General features: G+C 47.3%; 1 protein-coding gene and 1 long non-coding RNA gene across 5 annotated transcripts in view; one reads left to right on the top strand and one right to left on the bottom strand.

Annotated features, from left to right (window-relative positions):
• Positions 1 to 6,657, bottom strand: LOC134344569 (uncharacterized). The gene is made up of 3 exons (XR_010017464.1): positions 6,463 to 6,657; positions 6,192 to 6,387; positions 1 to 718 (listed from the first exon to the last, which is right to left on the bottom strand). It is a non-coding gene; the product is annotated as an uncharacterized LOC134344569 (long non-coding RNA).
• A 2,518-nt stretch (positions 6,658 to 9,175) lies between these two features.
• The window catches only part of LOC134344568 (uncharacterized), a 28,594-nt gene continuing 16,694 nt past the window's right edge, over positions 9,176 to 21,075 (top strand). For 2 of the 4 annotated variants that reach the window (XM_063044589.1, XM_063044587.1), the window contains exons 1-3: positions 9,176 to 10,084; positions 13,244 to 13,397; positions 18,009 to 18,080. In XM_063044589.1, the coding sequence (XP_062900659.1) occupies positions 9,177 to 10,084; positions 13,244 to 13,397; positions 18,009 to 18,080 (1,134 nt within the window). In that variant the 5' untranslated portion in view covers position 9,176. The remainder of the gene's footprint in view (positions 10,085 to 13,243; positions 13,398 to 18,008; positions 18,081 to 21,075) is intronic. The other 2 variants (XM_063044590.1, XM_063044588.1) reach the window with 1 other exon arrangement.

Below are 21,075 nucleotides of genomic sequence, written 5' to 3'. Positions count from 1 at the left end.
ACACACACACACACACAATGCTGGAGCAGCCAGACCTGTTGAGTTCCTCCAGCATTTTTGAGTTACTTTCATGTCAATTCAAATCATTGATGACGAGTGAATTGGTTCAAGGTAGGTGGCTACCATGCAGGAAACTGAATATCAGAATCAGATTTATTACACTAATATATATCCTGAAATTTTCATTTTGCAACGGCAGTACATACAGTGCAATACAGAAAAATTATAAATTACAATCATAATGTTTATAGTAAATAGTGGGCAAAGTAGTGAGGTCGTGTTGATGGGCTCATGCACCATTCATAGATCTGAGTCCAGACTCTGATGCAGCTGAGGGTTGGAGTACCAAGGTGCTCCACACCATACCCAGCTTGCTAGTCAGACTGCGGACACGGCAACCTTACAAATAAAGATCAGCATTCAGAATCACAGTTATTATTACTGACGTAAATGACATGATTCTTTTTAATTTTGTGGTAGCAGAACAGTGCAAAGGACTACTAGTCAACACAAGTCACAGGCCTCCAGGTCATCTTCTACCAGTCACTCTCTGGCTTTTCCCGCTGAGCCAATGCTGAATCCAGTTTATGACTTCATCCTGAAGCCCAAGCAGCTGAACCTTCTGGAACAGCCTCCCATGAGGGACCTTGTCAAAGGCCTTGCTAAACTCTATGTAGACAGTGTCCACTGACTTTTCTTCATCCATCTTCCTCATAACCTTCTTAAAAAAAATTATAAGATTGATTAGACATGACTTACCATGCACAGAGCCATGTTGACTATCCTAATCAGCCCTGTCTTTTCAAATACTTATATATCTTGTCCATTGGATACCTTCCAATAATTTACCTACAATTGACGTCAGTCTTACCAGCCTGTAACTTCCCTTATTTGTAGAGGTTTTCTTGAACAATGGAACAATATTAGTCCTCCTGCATCACACTGGTTGCTGAGGACGTTTTAAATATGTCTGTCAGGGACACGTTTACACTTGTCTTTCACAAGGTCAGTGGGAACTCCTTATCAGGCCCTGGGGATTTATTCATCCTTATTTGTCACAAATCAGCAAACACCTCCCCCTCAGTAATCTGTACAGGGTCCATGACCTCACTGCTGTAGACTCTGTGTCCGGCTCCCGAGGAAATACAGATGCAAGAATCTATTTAAGATCTCCCCCCATCTCTTTCGACTCCATCCAAAGATAACCCTGCTGGTCTTCAAGTGGACCAATTCTGTCTCTCGCTATCCTTTTGCTCTTAATATATCTGTAACAGCCCTTGAAATTCTCTTGCATCTTGTCTACGAGGTAGATTGTAAGGTCAATGGTCCATTTTTATCGTACAAGCGGTCCATTTAAGAGTCCGATAACAGTGGGGAGGAAGCAGTTCTGGATCCCGCTGGTACTTGCTTTCAGGCTTTTGTACCTTCTCACATCAAAGTTGCTGGTGAATGCAGCAGGCCAGGTTAGCATCTCTAGAAAGAGGTACAGTCGACATTTCGGGCCGAGACCCTTCGTCAGGACTAACTGAAAGAAGAGCTAGTAAGAGATTTGAAAGTGGGAAGGGGAGGGGAGATCCAAAATGATAGGAGAAGACAGGAGGGGGAGGGATGGAGCCAAGAGCTGGACAGGTGATTGGCAAAGGGGATACGAGAGGATCATGGGACAGGAGGCCCAGGGAGAAGGAAAAGGGGGAGGGGGAAGTCCAGAGGATGGGCAAGGGGTATAGTCAGAGGGACAGAGCGAGAAAAAGAGAGAAAAAATATATATAATAATAAATAAATAACGGATGGGGTACGAAGGGGAGGGGGGGCATTAACGGAAGTTAGAGAAGTCAGTGTTCATGCCATCAGGTTGGAGGCTACCCAGACGGAAGGTAAGGTGTTGTTCCTCCAACCTGAAAGTGGCTTCATCTTAACAGTAGAGGAGGCCGTGGATAGACATGTCAGAATGGGAATGGGATGTGGAATTAACATGTGTAGCCCACCTCCCCTTCGTACCCTATCCGTTATTTATTTAAAAAAAAGAAGATATCTTCTTTGTCCGTTCCCCCCCCCCCACCGATCTCCCTCCCAGCACCTATCCTTGTAAGTGGAACAAGTGCTACACATGCCTTTATTATTACTTTCTCTCTCTCTCTCTCTCTCTGTCTTTCCCTCTGTCGCTCTCACTATACCCCTTGCCCATCCTCTGGGTTTTTCCCCCTTTTCCTTCTCCCTGGGCCTCCTGTCCCATGATCCTCTCGTATCCCTTTTGTCTATCACCTGTCCAGCTCTTGGCTCCATCCCTCCCCCTCCTGTCTTTTCCTATCATTTTGGATCTCCCCCTCCCCCTCCAGCTTTCAAATCTCTTACTAGCTCTTCTTTAAGTTAGTCCTGACGAAGGGTCTCGGCCTGAAACGTCGACTGTATCTCTTCCTAGAGATGCTGCCTGGCCTGCTGCGTTCACCAGCAACTTTGATGTATGTTGCTTGAATTTCCAGCATCTGCAGAATTCCTTGTACCTTCTCCCCGATGGGAGAGGGCCGAAGACAGAATGTCCAGGGTGGGTGGAACCTTTGATTACGCTGGCTACTTTAACGAGACAGCAAGAAGCGTAGACAGGATCCATGGAGGGGAGGCTGCTTTCTGCGATGTGCTGAACTGTGCCCACAACTCTGCAGTTGCTTGTCGTCTCTCGGACAGAGCAGTCGTTAATGATGTAGGATAAGATGCTCTCGATGGTGCATTGATAACAACTGCTGAGGATCGACCGGGACGTGCTGAACTGTAGCCTCCCGAGGAAGTAGAAGCGTTGGTGAGCTTTATTGGCCATGACATCAACGTGTTCGGACCAGGACGGACTATTGGTGATGTTCCTCGCTGGAAACCTGAAGCTCTCAACCTCAACACCATTGATATCGACAGGAGCATGTGCACCTCCCCCCGCCCCCCCCCCCCACCCAGAGTCAATAACCAGCTCCTTGTTTCGCAGATATTGAGGAGTAACCTGGTATGGAAGTCGTCCTGTCCAAGTCCGAAAGAAGCTGCGGAAGATCGTGAGCACAGCCCAGCACATCACACAAACCAATCTTCCGTCCTTGGACTCACTTTACACCGCACGCTGTCGGAGCAGTGCTGCCAGGATAATCAAGGACACGACCCACCCAGCCAACACACTCTTCATCCCTCTTCCCTCCGGGAGAAGGCTCGGGAGCTTGAAGACTCGTACGGCCAGATTTGGGAACAGCTTCGTTCCAACTGTGACAAGACTGCTGAACGGATCCTGACCCGGATCTGGGCCGTACCCTCCAAATATCCGGAACTGCCTCTCGGTTTTTTTTGCACCACCTTACTTTCCATTTTGTCTATTTATGATTTATAATTTAACTTTTTAATATTTACTATCGATTTGTAATCCAGGGAGCAGGAAGCGCAGAATCAAATATTGCTATGATGATTGTACGTTCTAGTATCAATTATTTGGCGACAATAAAGTATAAAGTAAAGTATAAGTTGTCCCTAAGCTCTCTATCTTCATCCTGCACTCCACTCATCGTTATTTGAGAATCGTAGATGGAGTTAAGAGCAGAATCTGGCCACGCATTCATAACCATACATGGAGTAGAGTGGGGGGGGGGGGGCTGAACGTCTTATTGAATTTAACAATTTCTAATAACCATCTTTTGCTCTCCGTGAAGATGGATGTACTTTTATTTTTCTTTTAAATTCATTTCAGCTATCCCCTAAGTCCAACGCTGCTTTTATTAATAGCGCAAACACGAGGAAATCTGCAGATGCTGGAAATTCAAGTAACACACATAAAAAAAATACTGGTGAACGCAGCAGGCCAGGCAGCATCTACAGTAAGAGGTACAGTCGACGAATCGGGCCGAGACCCTTCGACTGTACCTCTTCCTATAGATGCTGCCTGGCCTGCTGCGTTCACCAGCATTTTTTATGTGTGTTGTTTTATTAATAGCAATTGTTTCCCCTTGCAACTTTAGTTTCCGTCCAGCTGGCCAGCCGGGCGCTTGCAGCATTACTTCAGAATGAATGGTACCAATACCACAAAATTCACCATGTGCACTGTGACTCTATGTCGAAATCAGCAGGTAACAAATTGAGAATATAACTTAAGGCTGTTTGCAACCTGTTGTTCCAAACTGGAATGCCGGCTGCTGATTTAACGCATGCGCATCTTGCCTGTCGGCAACAGCCTGCTGCGCAGGTGCGGCAGAGTCAGGGTGCGCAGGCGCGGTCTCTTGGGTTTTCGGTGCGGGCTGAGGCGGCGGTGCGGCAGGAATCGGTGTGAGTGATCGGTGGGTGCGGCTGGGTCGGGGGACCGGTATGCCCTTACCCCTCCTCCCCCGCCACGGGGAGTGCGCTCGGATTCCGGGGGCGGAGGGGTGGGGGCAAATGAGGGAGTATGACTGTTCAGGGCATCGCCGGGTGGCGAGGCGGCCGTTCATTCACCGCCGGGAAAGCCACGTGGTCCACGATGGGGGGGGAGGGTAAGATAGGATAGGATACAGAGAGGGGCTGTGAGGGGGTAAAGGAGAGGATCGAGAGGGTGGGAGCGCAGTAAAGTGTCAAGGGTCGCGATAGAGTGGGAACGTGAGGAAAGAGAATCGAGAGGGGGAGAACGGGGTCTGGAGGGTGGGAGAGGGGGAGAACGGGGTCTGGAGGGTGGGAGAGGGGCGAAGGGGGTCTGGAGTGTGGGAGAGGGGGCGAAGGGAGTCTGGAGTGTGGGAGAGGGGGCGAAGGTAGTCTGGAGTGTGGGAGAAGGGGCGAAGGGGGTCTGGAGGGTGGGAGAGGGGGAGAACGGGGTCTGGAGAGGAGGGGGGGCGGCAGCAGCAGAGGGTGTGAGTGGGAGAAGTAGAGGACCTGGGGGTAAGAGAGGGTCAGGGGCAGGGTGGGTTAGAGGGGGAGAGAATGGTTGGGGAGTGGAAGGAGGGGGGGATCTGGAGGGTGTCAGGGGGAGGCTGGGGTGGAGAAAGGGGAATATGGAGGTGAGGGAGGGGTAAAGGATATAGATGGTGTTGGGGAAAGTACTCGGGAGTGTGGTTGGGGTTGTGGGGGCTGGGTGTTTGGAGGATTGAGGGAAATTGGAGGGTTACTCGAATATTGATGAAAAGACTTTGAAGGAAATGGTGCCCAAAGGGGGTTGGTTGGAGGAGGGAGGGTGTCTGGTGGATTGAAGGGAGGGGTGACCCGAGGATCAAGGGGTATGGGGTGGTTGAAAGAGAATGGTGCTTGGAAGCAGTGAGGTTGGGGGTTAATGGGGTGGCTGGAGAAGGGTGTTACCTTGGGGGGCAGGCGGTGGAGATTGGCCTCTGCGCAAATACTACACACGGTTTTGGTCACAGCGTCACTTAAACTGTTGAGGTTATGAAGGGGAGCGTATATATTGCCAGTGTTGGAAAGCTGTTCCAAGAAAAGATTAGATAAGCAAGTGTTGCCTTAGATTAGAGGAGGCTGAGGAGAGATTGAATTGAACTGTATAAAACAATAGGGCTTAGGGAGCAACACACAAAATGCTGAGGGAACTCATCAGGCCAGGCAACATCTGTGGAGAAGAGTGAACAGTCAACGTTTTGGGCTGAGGCCCTTCATTAGGACGGGCAGATTTTTTCATGTTTGTGAAGGGATTAGGAAGGACCTGTTTCCTTAAACAGTGAGATCATATGTGGAGATAGAGATTTAAGTAATTGGTTGAAGAATTAGAGGAAAGAAAATTGCAGTGAGACCTGCATAGCCCCAGTGACAGGAGTGGAGTGGCGAAGAGGGTGTTTGCCATTTACTGAGATTGTTCATTTGGGATAGTGAAGGTACGGTGGGGAAGGCCGCTGGCTAAATATTTTAGGGCAATCTGGGAGCTCGTTATATCTGCATGATTGCAGGAACAGTTTTCTACTTGCGATCGCAATAAGCTTTAATACCACTGGCACATGTGAAGTTTGTTTTGCAGCAGGAGTGCATTGCTCTGTGTGTGTGTGTGTGTGTGTCTGTGTGTGTATATATTAATCATTACCTATGATGAGGGTGATCTTCGTCTATGATATTTTTAAAAAAGTAGTAGTGCAAAAACAGAAAAAATTGTGAGCAACACACACAAAATGCTGGAGGAGCTCAGCAGATCAGGCAGCGTCTATGGAAAAGAGCACAGTCGACATTTCAGGCCGAGACCCTTTGGCAGGACTGTAAATACTCACGGGGCCATTGTCCGTTCAGAAATCTGATGGTGTAGACGAGGAAGAAGCTGTTCCTGAATCACTGTGGGTGTGTTTTTAGTCTCCTGTAACCTCCTCCTCAGCGGTAACAATGAAGAATCAGAATCAGGTTTATTATCACCGGCATGTGACGTGAAATTTGTTAACTTAGCAGCGGCAGTTCAATGCAATACGTAATCTAGCAGAAAAAAAATAATAAGTAAATCAATTGCATATATTGAATAGATTTTTAAAAGTGTAAAAACAGAAGTACCGTATTTTTTTTAAGTGAGGTAGTGTCCAAAGAGGGCAGTCCTGGGTAATGGGGATCCTTAATGATGGAATCCACCTTTCTTTGAGACGTTGCCATTTGCAGATGTCAATGCTGGGGAAGCCAGTACCTATGTTGGCCCTGTGGCTGAGTTGGTAACTTTCTGCAGCTTTTTCTCATCCGGTGCAGTGTTCCCTCCGTACCGGATGGTGATGCAAATAGTTAAATCTGTGGTGCTCATTCGTGCAAATTGATTTTTGGATTCTAGCTGGTTTCATGTGGCCCTAGTGGAATGTGTGGGGAGGTTTGGCTGAGATCACAGGGGGTGACATGTCATCGCTGGAGCTGGTACTGCCTGGCTGAGTGGTAATCACATTTAAATGGCTGCTTATCTCAATGAATGCTTGGAAAGTCGCTGAGATCAGTGTATATCATCAGCAGATAATCATTCTTTTGTTTGGTACCAGGATAAATTGTTAGTGCTGTCAAGAACTGGGGCCTGGTCACACAGCTACTGGTTTTAAATAAGCACAAAAGATTCTGCAGATGTTGGAAATCATGCAAAATGTGGGAGGAACCCAACAGGTCAGGAGGTTTATCTGGAAGGGAAATAAACAGTGGCCATTTTGGGACGAGAACCTTTATCATAAAATCATTAATGAATTCTGCTGCCAATGGGAGAGGGAGACATCAGCAAGGGAATAGACAAATTAACTTCTGTGCTGTGTCAACACCATGATGTCATTCCATATGATCTGTACCTGTGAAATCCACCACAGAGAGCAACTTTAAGGTCTCCTATCTTTTCTACCCAGCTGAGTAGGTGAACGGAGAGGAGAAAGGTTTTTTGACTGTAATCTCCACTTGGCCTGTATGTGTCCATTAACTGCTGTCTTGCCTGTCAGCTCCCCCACGTCCGGAGGCTGGATTGTGATTTTTCAGCGCAGTGCATTAACAATAAAGCTTTACATTTGAATTGTGCTACTAACACACTTAATTCTCTTCTCTCTTTATCCTTTTGCTGTCGTTTGTAGGATAAGAAGGTGAGTACTTGTCAAACCACTGTTTTGTTTCGTTTCCACCTTTCTCTAAGGTGTTTGTGATGCTACAGAATTACCCTTGATGGGTGGGAGCTTATTGCTCTAGTTTGTACTGTACGCAGCTCTTACTTTGGCCTCTACAGGTCCTCCAGTGCCGGCTTCTTCTACTGCTGTTTGGCAGGACTGCATTGAGGGTGGGCTGGTGTTAAATATAGTGCCCTACCCAGGTAAAGTCACAATTCATTTTGCCTGTCCAATGTTCCTAGTTAGAGCTTGGCATTGTAATTGGCATGGGTTTTTACCTATAAGGTGTTTTCTTTTGTGTGTTCAGTCAATAATACCGGGCTGTGAAGCAACTACTCGCCATACAAACTATGTCCTTTCATACATCGTGAGCAGACATTACCTCCTCACACTTCAGCCCTTCCTGCTTTGCCCCCATTTTGACCTCCCATTCAACACTTGCCCCATCTCTTTCCTTACCTAATCACCTCAGTCCTGTCCATTCTTCGCCCCTTCACCGTTCATCCGTAGAATTTCCCCACTATCACCCTGGAAGCTGTCCTATCTTGTTCCCTTTGAGTCGGCTCCTCAGCAAAAGGGACTATTGCAGCATAGGAATGGGCTCTTCGTCACACAACATCCACACCAACCAGTGCTAAATTAAACAAAATCTCGTCTGCCATAGGACAAAAGAGCAGGATTAGACTATTCAGCCATCAAGTCTGCTCTGCCACTCCATCATGCCTGATTTATTATCCTTACCAATCCCAGTGTCCTGCCTTCTCCCCAAAACCTTTGACATCCTTACCAATCTCCACTTTAAATATACCCGATGGCCTGGCCTCCGTGGTCATCTGCAGCAGTAAATTCCACAAGTTCGCCACCCATTGGCTAAGAAATTCCTCCTCATCTCTGTTCTAAATGGACATCCCTCTGTTGCGAGGCCGTGCCCTCTGATCCTGGACTCTTACCACTATAAGAAACATCCTCTATGTAGGCCTTACAAAGTTTGGTAAGTTTCGATGAGATTCGCCTTGCCCCCATTCTACACCCACTGAGTAGACAATAGAAGCTCAGAGTCATCCACCACCATTCATATTCTTCCATTCCCGTGAACCTAACAGCTGCTTAAATGTCACTGTCCAATCAGCTTCCACTAACTGGATTGCGCGCGCGTGTCTGTGTGAGAGGGGGAGAATAGGGCTGAGTTAAAATTGGCAGGGTATAGTGACATCAGCGACTTGGCTTCCTGCTCCTGCTGAAATCTGTTCCTAATATATCTGCCTCTGCTACCACTTCTGACAGGGCGTTCCACACACCTACCAATCTGTGTTTTTAAAAAACATCTCTGACATTCACCCCTCCCCCCCCAAACTTCCCTCCAATCACCTTAAAATGATGTCTCCTCATATTAGCCATGTCTATGCCTCTGTCAAGTCACCTCTCACCCTCCTTTGCTCCAAAGAGAAAAGCCCTAATTTGCTCAGCCTGTCGTCATCACCCTTGCTGTCTAATGCAGGCAGCATCCACTTGGTATCTCGTACACCTCTATCGAGTGGCTGCTGGGTTCTCTCGTTCTGCTCCGCTGTTGCCCCGTGACTGCATGCTCGGTACTCTGTCGGTTTACTGTGCTTACTCTGAGCTTTCTTCCCTGTGTTGTGCTGCGCTCTGAGGATGGGGACCACGAAGCGTCATCCCTTCCTGCTGGAGACCGTCTGGACGGACAAGTGGAAGTTCGATGAGGCGGAGCGGCTGTTCTGGGAGGTTTGGGGTATCCGCCGGCCGACAGAGGAGATGGGTGATAGGAGGCGGGGGAAGGGCTGCCCGTGGGCGAAGCCGGTGCCCACGAAGGAAGTTGATGGGGCTGACCTGCTCCCGCCAAACGCGGCGAAGAGTGACCGCGGGAAGTCGTCTGCCACCAGCCGCCCTGCGGTGGCCTGTCACCACGTCGTCGGCGGGGTCTGGGTCAACAAGGATGCCTTCGACACGGCGGAGCGGCTGTTTGTCGAGCGGTTGCAGGTGCCCAGTGTGCCGCGCTCCCTGCCGATCCTCGGCTCACGTGTGATTCTGACATCGCGGGCCACCCCGGATGAGGGGTACATCAGCGCCACGCCGGGCACCCCACTCACCCCTGGCCCCCGGGCGAGCGGGATCCCTTCCAAGACCCCCTGGTGCCCACCGTTGCCTGGGGTGTGGCTGGAAAAGCCGCTGTACGACGATGCTGAGCGGCTGTATCAAGAGGCCCTGTGCCAGGAACGAGCATCAGAGAGAGGTGGACGACCTCCAGGCCAGTGTTGCCCCAGGGCCCGCCACCCATGCCCGTCTCACCCAGCAGAGGCCCATTCATCACCTGTAGTGGCCTTATCACCAGCGGCAGTCCATCAGCACCTCATTCACCAAGACAACGAGCCGGTTTGGTTCAGTAAACCCGCCTATGACACTGCTGAGCTGTGTTATCACCTGTATGGAATCCAGGCAACGCCCAGCAGGAGCCGGGAGGTGGCGCCGGCCCCTGCCACTCCACAAACAGCTCCAGCTGAGAGGCCTCCCTCTGCTCCTCGTCCTCCATGGCTCCAGGATAAGTAGGCTTCAATTGTATTTAATACACTTTAATTTGAAGCCCCCTTAAATGTATTGCTGTCTCTTTCCCCTCTCCTGGAAGCTTCCCCAAAGCATTTAGCATCCTCTATCGGGCCCCTAGTAAATTGACACAATGTCTCGTTCGCCCCTGGAAGCGGGAGGGGGAGATGTTACCTGAGAGACATCAAATGGTTGCCTGTCACATGGTGTTGCAGCCTGTTTGATTCCCAGTATCACCATCAAAAGGCGAAACGATAAAAGATTAGTTTTATTTGCCACATCTACTTTGAAAACCATAGTGGTTTGGTTCGTTGTTGGGTGCCACGGTAGAGTAGCAGTTAGTGTGATGCTATTACAGCTCAAAGCGTTAGTTTAAATTCTGACGTCCTCTGTAAGCAACTTAGTGTATTCCTTCCAGTGTGCACGTGGGGTTTCCTCCGGGTGCTCTGGTTTCCTCGCACAGTGCAAAGACATGCCAGTTAGTTGGTGGTTGTAAATTGTTTTGTGATGAGGGAGGGATTAAGTAGGTGGATTACTGGGTGGTGTGGCTTGGTGGGCTAGGAGGGCCTGCCATGTGTCTATAAATAAATAAATACAAGTGCTGTGGGCAGCCCACAAGTAAATTTCTGGCACCAACATAGCATGCCTACAACTTACTAGTCCTAAGGGTGCAAGGGCATACTTCTTAAAAAGTGCTGATGTTGGTAGCCAGGGTGGTTTAGAAAGTGTTTGGCACTCTGGCCTTCATCAGGATATCGAGTACAGGAGTCGGGACGATCATGTTACAGCAGTACAGGACATTGGTAAGGCATAGAGTTCTGATCACCCTGCTACAGGAAAGATGTCATTAAACTGGAAAGAGTGGGAGAGGTGAAAATCTTTTAGAGATGCAACACTGTAATGGGCCCTTCCGGCCCCCAACGAACCCACGCTGCAAAGAACATACAAACGCTTACTGACAGCGACGGGAATTGAACCTTGATCTTCCCATCGCTGGCACTGTGTTACCGTGCCTCCATCGGCCGGTGTGATCTGAATTCCTTTGTGTTTTACCTGGTGCTTTCTGACGCACTGACCTTGCTATTTTGGGTCAGTTGTAGAGGCCAGTGATGGGTTAAGTTGTCAGGAAATCTTGAAAGCTTTTCAGAAGGTGAGCCACGGTCATCCAGAGTACTGCTGTGATACTCACCTCATTTCGTGATTTTCTCTTGATTTGGAATAACCGTGAGGTCTTGGAGCAGAATTGGGCCACTCAGCCCATTGAGTCTGTTCTGCCATTCCATCATGGCTGATTTATTATCCCTCTCAACCCCATTCTCCTGCCTTCTCCCTGTAACATTTGATGCCCTTTCTAATCAATAACCTATCGACTTTTGCTTTAAATATACCCAATGACTTAGCCTCCACAGCCGTCTGTGGTAATGAATATCTCAGACTCCCCACCCTTTAACTGAAGAAATTTTTTCCTTGTCCCAGTTCTAAAGGAGCGTGCTTGTACGCTGAGGCTCTTCCCTTAGGTCACAGACTCCTTCACTATTCGCAACATCCAGTCTGTCTAGGCTAGGGGTTCCCAAACCTTTTTTTAATGCCATGGGCCCCAGGATGGGAGCTCCTGATATAGGCCTTTCAATATTTACTAGTTTCAAAGATTCCCACCTCATTCTTCTGATCTGATCTCCAGAAAGTACAGCCATTAAAACATTTCTCATACATTAAACTTTTCCTTCTGAGAATCCTCTCCAATGCCAGCACGTCTGTTCTTAGATATGGGTCTAAAGCCACTGCAGTCTGACCAATGTGTTGATGAATTGGGGGGTGGGAGGGAGTACAGTGCTATTGAGACTTAATTGGAGGGTGATCCACAGGCAGTTCCAATCAAGAGGTCAGTGAACCTTGGGCCACTTCGCATTTAGCACTGGGTGGTGTTAACATCACTTTTGTGTGTTAAATTTATTTCCATCCCTGTAGTCTGAGCTGGCATGATAGCATAAAGCTCGATAGCTGTAATGGTTGAATTCCCGCCACTGTCTGTAAGAAGTTTGTACGTTCTCCCCATGACCGTGTGGGTTTCCTCCCACATTCCAAAGACGTGGAATTAGGGTGAGTAAGTTGTGGACATGTTGTGTTGGTGCCAGAAAGCACGTCAAAACTTGTGGACTGCCTCCAGAGCCTATTCAGTTGAACCTCTTTCCAGCCAAGCTACTTATCAGCAACTTTGCATTGTGTTGAGACAAAGTGATTATCTTGTGGGACTAGCTGCACAGATCAGCATTGAAACCGCATTAAAGATATGATTTTTAATAGTGCGAAGCCTCTTTAGTAGTGTGATAGGTGGCTGGACCTGGGGAAGCACAATTTATGTTTGTTTAGAAATACAAGGTGGTAATAAGCCCATCCAGCTCAACGAGGTGGTGTCACCAATTTACACCCTTGTGACCAATTAAGCTACTAACCTGTGCATCTTTGGACTGTGGGAGGAAAGCAGATTTAATGTGAGGTTTGAGAGTTGGGGAGTGGAAAAGTCAAAGTACATCTATTATCAAAACATATGAGATTCATTTTCTTGCAGACATTTTCAGGAAAATAAATATTGTAGATTTGATGAAAAGCTATACATAAAGACTGACAAATAACCAATGTACAAATACAAAAACACTGAGAGCATGGTTTGTAAAAAGTCATTGAGGGTTGTAGAATCAATTTGGAATTGTGAACTCTGGATTGATCCAGTTGTACAGGGAGGTATCGAGACCCAGATCTTGGAGCTTCGTGATGAGTTTTGGGGAGATGGTGTTGAGTGAAGAACATCCTGATGATTGCACCTTTGAAATCGAGTGAACAGAATGTGGAAGGCTAAATGTGCAGTCAGCTAATTGGCTGTAGCAAAGGAAGTTTGAGGTGCCATTTAATGATGTGTGAACCATAATATGAGCGATGTTTGTTTAATGATTAAAACATGTTTAGTGGTAAAGGATTAAAGCATAGAGTGTGTGCGTCTGTTACAGAGGGACCATATGAAGTTGTAGCTCCAGTTCGCTATCCTGTACTGAGCCAGGATATTGTTTTGCCAATAACACTTCATCTGTGTAGATGCAATGAACTTTTATCTCTACTTTGAACGGAGTCTTACTGTGCCTTTCACTGCCTTTTCCACCTTCTAGGACCATGGCGGTTAACTTTTTAGCTAACGAGAATATCTGGTTTGACAAATACAAGTATGATGACGCAGAGGTGCAGTACTACCGGCATCTGCATGGATCGGTCCCTACCAATACCCCAGTAGAAAATACGGCACGGGATTCCCCAGCTGTGCAGGTACAGTATGATGCCCGTCTGTGTGAGGGAAGAGATGAACAGGAAAAGTAATACCAATCCTTTGAGTTACCGATTTCTCATTCACAAAGAGCTAAGTAAATGCAAGATGTCTGTATACCCTTTCACTGTTTTACCGTAGACAGTAAGAGCAGGAGTAGCCCATTTGGCCCTTCAGCTCTGCTCTAGCTTTTAGTATGATGGTTGCTGGTCATTCATGTTTATTCCCCTCCAGCTTTTTCCCCATATTCCTTGGAGACTTAATAATATCTTACTCCATGAATGATTTGGTTCCTACGCTAGAGTATTCCACAGGGATTCCTCCCACTTATCACTGGGAAAAGAAGTGTCTAGACATCTCAGGCTTGTCCTGTATCCTAAGAGAGTGACCCTAGTTGTTGGACTCCTTAGGCATCAGGAACATCCTTCCTGTATCTGATCTGTAGAGTCACAGAGCACTACAACACAGAAACGGACCCTTTGGCTAATCTCATCCATGCTGAGCTGTTACTCTGCTTAGTCCTATCGACTTGCAACTGGATGGTACCCCCCAATACCCCATCTGTCCATGTACTTATCCACAATTCAGGTCACTCCTCTGAGTGCTACTGGTACCAAGTAACCCAGTACTACCTGTTGGGTGGTCGGTGACTAAACCGGCTCCCCCACCGGGCTTACCTGGTGAGGAGGGTGGCTAGACACCCTGCAGGATGAAAAACAAGACCTGTCAAAGGGTGGATGAACCCTCTCGTAGGGTCAACGGCCATCTAGCAAACACGTGCCGTGAAGCGCGGAAAGGGCATCTCTTGCATCGAAGCTTGGTCTGGCCATTCACTGCAACAGAACTTCCCCCAGCCGTCTTGGACCCCACCATGCCGCTGGATCCGGGAGGGGATGTCGAGAGGGTGGGTCTGGACCAGTGCAAACCCCTACTCACCTAAAATCCACTCAGGCACACATTGTTCTTTTCTGAGGAGTGGGGTACATAATCAAACCCCACTAACTGACTGAAGGGAACTGTCATCATCCTATGGGATGGATAACCAGAGAGCGAGTATCCAAAATTCTCTTAAATATTGTGATCAAATTCACTTCCACCGGCAGCTCATTCCACACTCTCACCGTCCTGAGTGAAGAACTTTCCCCTCATTTTGCTCTTAAATATTTCACCTTTCATCCTTAGTGTACAACCACTCAGATAATGTTCTGCCTAGTTATTGCCACGTGTGTGAGTAACCTTGCAATTATCCACATCTTCCATCTGCCACATCCAGACCCGCTCCCTTGACCTGTCCAAGTCAACCTGGAATCTCTGCATCCTCCTCAAAGCTCCTCCCATACACCCCTCCACTCCCATCACTTTGTGTACTCACAAACGTGGAGAGACATTATTTAATTCCCTTGCCCAAGTCATGAACAGGTGGGTCCCAGCCCTAAATCCTCTTGTAGCCCACCAGTCAATGTGTGCACTCTGAGAAAGACATCCTGTCATCTAACCGGTCCTCTATGTCAGTATCATATCCCCAGTTCCCTGTGCTGTAACTTTGTCCCTAATCTTTCTTAGGGCTGACTCTGGGCTTTCTGAGAGTCCAGTTGCATCACATTCAAATCCAAATGCAGCATTTGTCTAGTTACATTGATCAGTACAGCACCGTACAGGTTCTTCAGCCTGTGTTCCAACGTTTTAAGCTACTCCAAGTTCAATCTAACCCTTCCTGTCCACAGAGCCCTCCATTTTTTGTGTCTTAATTGTAATTAACATATCTGCCCCTACCACCACCCCTGGCATCATGTTCTGTGCACCTACCAATCTCTGACATGTTTCCCCTCCCCCTGGCCCCCATAATTTTCTTCAGTCACCTTAAATTTATGCTCCTTCGTATTGGCCATTTCTGTTGTGGGGGTGGGGGTGGGAGAACGTCTCTGGCTGTCCACTCGATCTGCCTCTTGTACGTCTCAAAAAAGTCACCTCTCATCCTCTTTCACTCCAAAGAGAAAAGACCTAGCTTGCTTTATCTATCCTCTGCTCTTTAATCCAGGCAGCATCGTGGTAAATCTCCTCTGCACACACACTAAAGCTTCCACCACCTTATATTGAGGTGACCAGAACTGAACATAATATACCAAGCATTGTCTAACCAGAGTTTTAGAGCTGCAACATTACCTCACAGCTCTTGAATTCCCAGTACATCTGTCCAGCATGATTTCCCTTTCAAGAATAAGTGCTGACATAGTCCCTTCCTGTCACTTCTTTTCCGAGTGTCCAGCTGTTAAATTTTTCAAATTCAACTCGCATTTTCCTCGCTGCTGATGCCATGATTCTTTGTTCAAACCCCTCTTGGCTTCCTCCTTTTAAAAGCTATTTGTAAAAATCAGTAGTTATTCTAATTGGAAGCTCCTCTGTAGTTCTCTGAAAGCCCTGGTCCAATCTTTGGGCATTTGTAATGCACTCTTATATTTGTAGGATCACAAAGTCCCTCAACTATGTTTCATCTGTCCATGGGCTTTCTTGAGTATTTAATATCCTATGCTTCATGGCATCATTAGGCAAAAGAAAATGCTGTAAATATTTGGCAGACACTCAAATCTGCAGGGAGGGGTTTCATCAGAGCTCGGGCACATTTGAAATTGATGTGCACAAGGTATTAGGACAGGTGGGGGTCAATAGAGCAGCTTGGAGAAGAGGGAGATCTTGGGGTTTCTAGACCCCGTATACCCTTCTATACACTGAAGTATGGCTTCTCTGCTTGGGCTGACAAAGTTGGTGATGATTGAGCTGCCAGAAACGGAGCAGTGTAGAGTTTCCCAGGCCGTTAATTTGTGCCAAAAGTTTAATTTTTTTTTAATTATGCTGTGACGCCCAATATAGACCAGGGGACTGCATCGGTGAGCACCTTCACTCTGTCTGTATTCCCTGGTGGCCACCCATTTCAATTTGACTTCCCATTCCCAATCTGACATGTCTGTTCGCAGCCCCCTCTGCCAGTTGACCCACACGTCTTTGCAATGTGGGAGGATAGCAGAGCATCTGGAGCAAGCACATGTGGCCACAGGGAGAACATACAAACTCCTTACAGACAGCGGTGAGAATTGAACCCACGCTGCTAGGACTGTGATAGTGTCAGGCGAACCACTACGCTGTGCCACAGTTGATAGAAATCAGACTAGAAAGTCCTGCTGGTAGTTTTAACACAGCCAGTTCCTTCCCAAGTGGCATTGGTTTACTGGCACTGAACAAGCTACCTGACAACTATTCTGCATGTATTACTCCTGACTTTGTTTTGTTAAAGAGACATTGTTTGATCTGATCAGGTGTACCCTACTCCAAGTAGCTACACTCCCTCTGCCGCAATAGGTGCGATTTCCTGGTGATCACCTTTTTTAATGCTACTTCCCATTCCAACATGTCATTCCATGGCTGCCTCTACTGCCATGATGAAGCCACTCAGGTTGGAGGAGTATTCTGTCTGGGTAACCTCCAACCCGACGTGTGAATGTCAATTTCTCTAATGTCCAGTAATTCCACCTGACTCCCCTCTTACCCCTCTTCCTGTCTGCCCTTCCCTCTCTCCCATGGTCCACTCTCCTGCCTTGTCAGATTCCAGCTTCTTCAGCATTTTACCTCTTCCACCCTACCCACCTGTCTTCCCCCTCACACGGCCTCACCTATCACCACCCAGCTTCTCATTCAATTTCCTCTTCCCCACCCTACCCACCTGTCTTCCCCCTCACACGGCCTCACCTATCACCATCCAGCTTGTACTGCTCCTCCTCCTTCACCCTCACCTTCTTATTATGGCTCCTTTCCCCCTTCCTTTCTAGTCCCGATTAAAGGGATGCGTCACGATATAACCATATAACAATTACAGCACGGAAACAGGCCATCTCGGCCCTTCTAGTCCGTGCCGATATATCGACTGTCTATTCCCTTCCATGGACGCTGCCTGACCTGCTGAGTTCCCGCATTTTGTGTGCGTTTGGCTCAATTACACCTTGGGTTTGGGGTCGAGTGCCTCAGGGCTGGGGTTTTCCTACTAACCCAGCTGGTCTGGTGCCTGCTTGCTGCTTCCATTGCGGAGAGGAGAGGGTGTGCTCCGGTTTGACATTGTTCTTTTATTTGCAACTCAGCTTTCCATGACTGTTTTCTGAGGTCCACGAGCGCCCAGAGGCTCTCCGGGCACTCTTACTTACGCTCATCACCCCGACTTGGGCATAGGACGCCGACAGTAGCTCACCAGAGTCCTCTGTCCTGGGCCAGTCTTTTACATTGTCTCCAGTGTAGCCTATTGTCTTGGTGTACCCTTCCCCTCCCTGGGATGAGGTCTTTGGAGCTCTGTTGGTGTTTCTGTAGCTCTGTGTTGTTACAGGATGGAGTTGCTAACCACATGCCCAACCCTCCTCCTCTCGCATCCGGGCTTGGGACTGTAAATGTCAGAGTTCACTGAACACTCTGCTGCAGAGAAATCTCTGCTGTGCGGTTCACACGAGGTCCTGGGCCCATCGGTCCACAGGCCACCCCCTCTTGTGGCCATTCATTCAAACCCTCAGTCTGTATTGTTGCTGTCATTTGACTGGAGATCACGCATTTGACCGAATTCTTTCTCCACTACCTAGGAGAACGGAGCGAGTAACATCCTTCGGGACATTGCCAGAGCCAGGGAGAATATCCAGAAGTCACTGGCCGGAGTGAGTACCTGCTCCTCTTAGCTGGCCGCAGACTTGAGGTGCCCCATTTAATTGCACACAGACCCTTTCCAAGACAAGTCTCTTCAAATCTTTCATAACCTCTGGACCGATCGGTAACACTCCAGTTGTGTTCACACCACATTCTGTTTTAAAATGTCTACACAACATTTAGAGCAGATGTCCTCGGGTGTACCTCTGGATTGGTTTTCCTTTGTTTAAGAAGGGCTTCAAAGATTAAGCCAGAAAACTACAGGCTGGTACGCCTAGCATCAGTGGTGGTTGGGATTCTGAAAGGCACGATTTAGCTGTATTTGCAAAGTTAAAGATGAAAGCTACAGCACAGAAACAGGCCCTTCAGCGTATCTAGTCCGTGCCAAACTATTATTTTGCTTTGTTCCATCAACCTGCACCCGGACCTTGGCCCTCCAGATCCCTGCCATCTACGTACCTGTCCAAATTTCTCTTGAAATTCACAATCAAATCCACATCTATCACTTCCACTGGCAGCACGTTTCACACTCTCGCCACCCCCTGAATGAAGAAATTGCCCCTCATATTCCCCTTAAAGTTTTAGAACTTTGACCCATGACTTCTAGTTCTAGTCTCACCCAACCTCACTGGAAAAAGCCTGCTTGCATCTACACTATCTGTACTGCTCATAATTGTATATACCACTATCAAATCTCCCCTCATTCTCCTACGCTGTAGTGAATAAAGTCCTAACTAGTTGAACCTTTCCCTATAACTCAGGTCCTGACAACATCCTTGTGATAATTAAGAATGTATATATTAAGTAGTATAGGTAGTGCAAAAATAGAGAGAACAAAATAAAATAGTGAGGTAGTGTACATGGGTTCATTGTCCATTCAGGAACCTGATGTCGTTCCTAAAATGTTGGGTATGTGTCTTCACGCTCCTTCATCACCGCCTTGATGGTTGCAATGAGAAGAAGGAATACCCTGGGTGATGTGGGGGTGGGAGGTCCTTTCTGATGGATGCTGCCTTTTGAGACATTGTCTTTAGGAGACAGTGAGCTTGCCTTCGTCAGAGGTTAGAGGTGTTGTGTAGCCAGGATCGGTGAGGGGCACCTGTTGTTGTCACATATGTTCATAATTTAGAAGAGAAGACATTTGGCATGTTTAGTAAGCTTGCAGATGACACCAAAATTGGTGTGTGGTCAGCCATGAAGAAAGTTGTCTGCAGTTACAGGGTCTAGATCAGCGGTTCCTAACATGGACCCCTCCGTTAATGGTAAGAAAGGTTGGGAACCCCTGGTTTAGATCAATGAGAAACTGGGCAAGAGTTTGGCAGATGGGACAAATGTACTATGAGGATAGGTTGAGTGAGCTGTGGCTTTTCTCTGTAGAACAAGGGAGAATGAGAGGAGACGATCGAGGCATACAGATGATAGAGACATTGATCGGGTGGAAATGGCTAATATAAGGGGGCAGAATTTAAGGGTGGTTGAAGGAAATTACGGGGGGTGTGAAAGGGGAAACACTCTGCCAGGGGTGATGGTAGAGGTAGATAGACAAGGGACGTTTTAGAAACTTGTTTGGATGATAATAAAATGGAGGGTTATGGGGAGGGAAATGTTAGATTGAGAGTGTAGATAAGGTTAAAAGGTTGACACAACATTGTGGGCCAAGGGATTTGCGCTGTGCTGTGCTGTTCTAAGTGCAAAGTGTTGCATTTTGGTCAGTTAAACCAGAGGCGGGCGTACAAAGTGCGTGAAAGAGCCCTGGCGAGGGGGTAACAGAGGCACCTTGAGGTGCAAGTACAAAGTTTCCTGAACGTGGCCACACAGGTAGACAGGGTGGAGAGGAGGGCATATGGTTTGCTTGCCTTCCTCGTTCAGGGCACAGAGTGCACGAGTCAGAATTTGGGGTTACAATTGTACAAAATGTTAACGAGGCTGCACATGGAATATTCTGTGCAGTTCTGGTTGCAGGAAAGATAATTTTCAAAGTAAATTTATGATTAAAGTCCATATACAAATGTTTGTATATCACCATATACAACCCTGAAGTTAATTTTCTTGCGGGTGTTCACAGTGAATACGAGAAACACAATAGAATCAATGAAAGATCGCACCTGACAGGACGGACAGACAACAAATTGTGCAAATGTTACAGTTATTATTCTATAGATTTATTGAGTATGCCCACAAGAAAATGAACCTCAAGGATGTATATGGTGACATTTATGTACTATCATAAATTTACTTTGAACTTTTAACCAGAAAGAAAAACAAATATTAAATATATTATTGCTGAAATGATAATGAATAAATATTGCTGAAAAGATTCACAGGGATGTTGCCTGTGTTGGAGTGCTTGAGTTACAAGGAGAGACTAGAAGAGCTGTTGGAGGCTGAGAGGTGATGTGAGAGAGGTATATAAAATACGGCCAGTGTATGTTTCCCATGGTAGAGGGCATAGGTTTCGAAAGGAAGTATATTTAAACGTTTTCTGACTATAAAATTCTTCACACTAAGGTCAATTTGCATCTGATGGCTGCCAGAGGATGTGATGGAGGCAGGGACAGTAACATTTAACAAGCTTCTGAATGAGCAGGTCATAGATTAATGCGGACAAGTGGGGTTAGTAGGCACGGTGGTTGGCATAGAAACACTGGGCCTCTCCTACGCTGTGCTTAATGACAAGCTGAGACTTAAACAAATCTGGCAAGAATATAACCAAGTTCAGTGTTCGGTGATTCCTTTTAATATACAGTATGCAACCTGAGATTCTTACTCTTCACAGACATCCATGAAACAGAAAGAAACCCCGAAGATCGAATGACAGAAAAACATTAGAACCCCAAAGCTCCGCCCACGCACAAGGAGCAGCAAAAGCATCAATCTTCCTTCTCCTCCCCCACCAACCCCCATCACCCATTTGCTCCCAACAAAAGCAGCAAACCATGATCTAGAATCCATCAAAAACTACTGTCCATCCCAACACTTCGACATCTCAGACAGGCTTTCTCTCTC

The sequence above is a fragment of the Mobula hypostoma genome, chromosome 3 (assembly GCF_963921235.1).
Source record: "Mobula hypostoma chromosome 3, sMobHyp1.1, whole genome shotgun sequence".
Taxonomy (NCBI): Eukaryota; Metazoa; Chordata; class Chondrichthyes; order Myliobatiformes; family Myliobatidae; genus Mobula; species Mobula hypostoma.
Note: the sequence above shows the minus strand (reverse complement) of the source record. Positions and strands in the feature narration are given on the sequence as shown.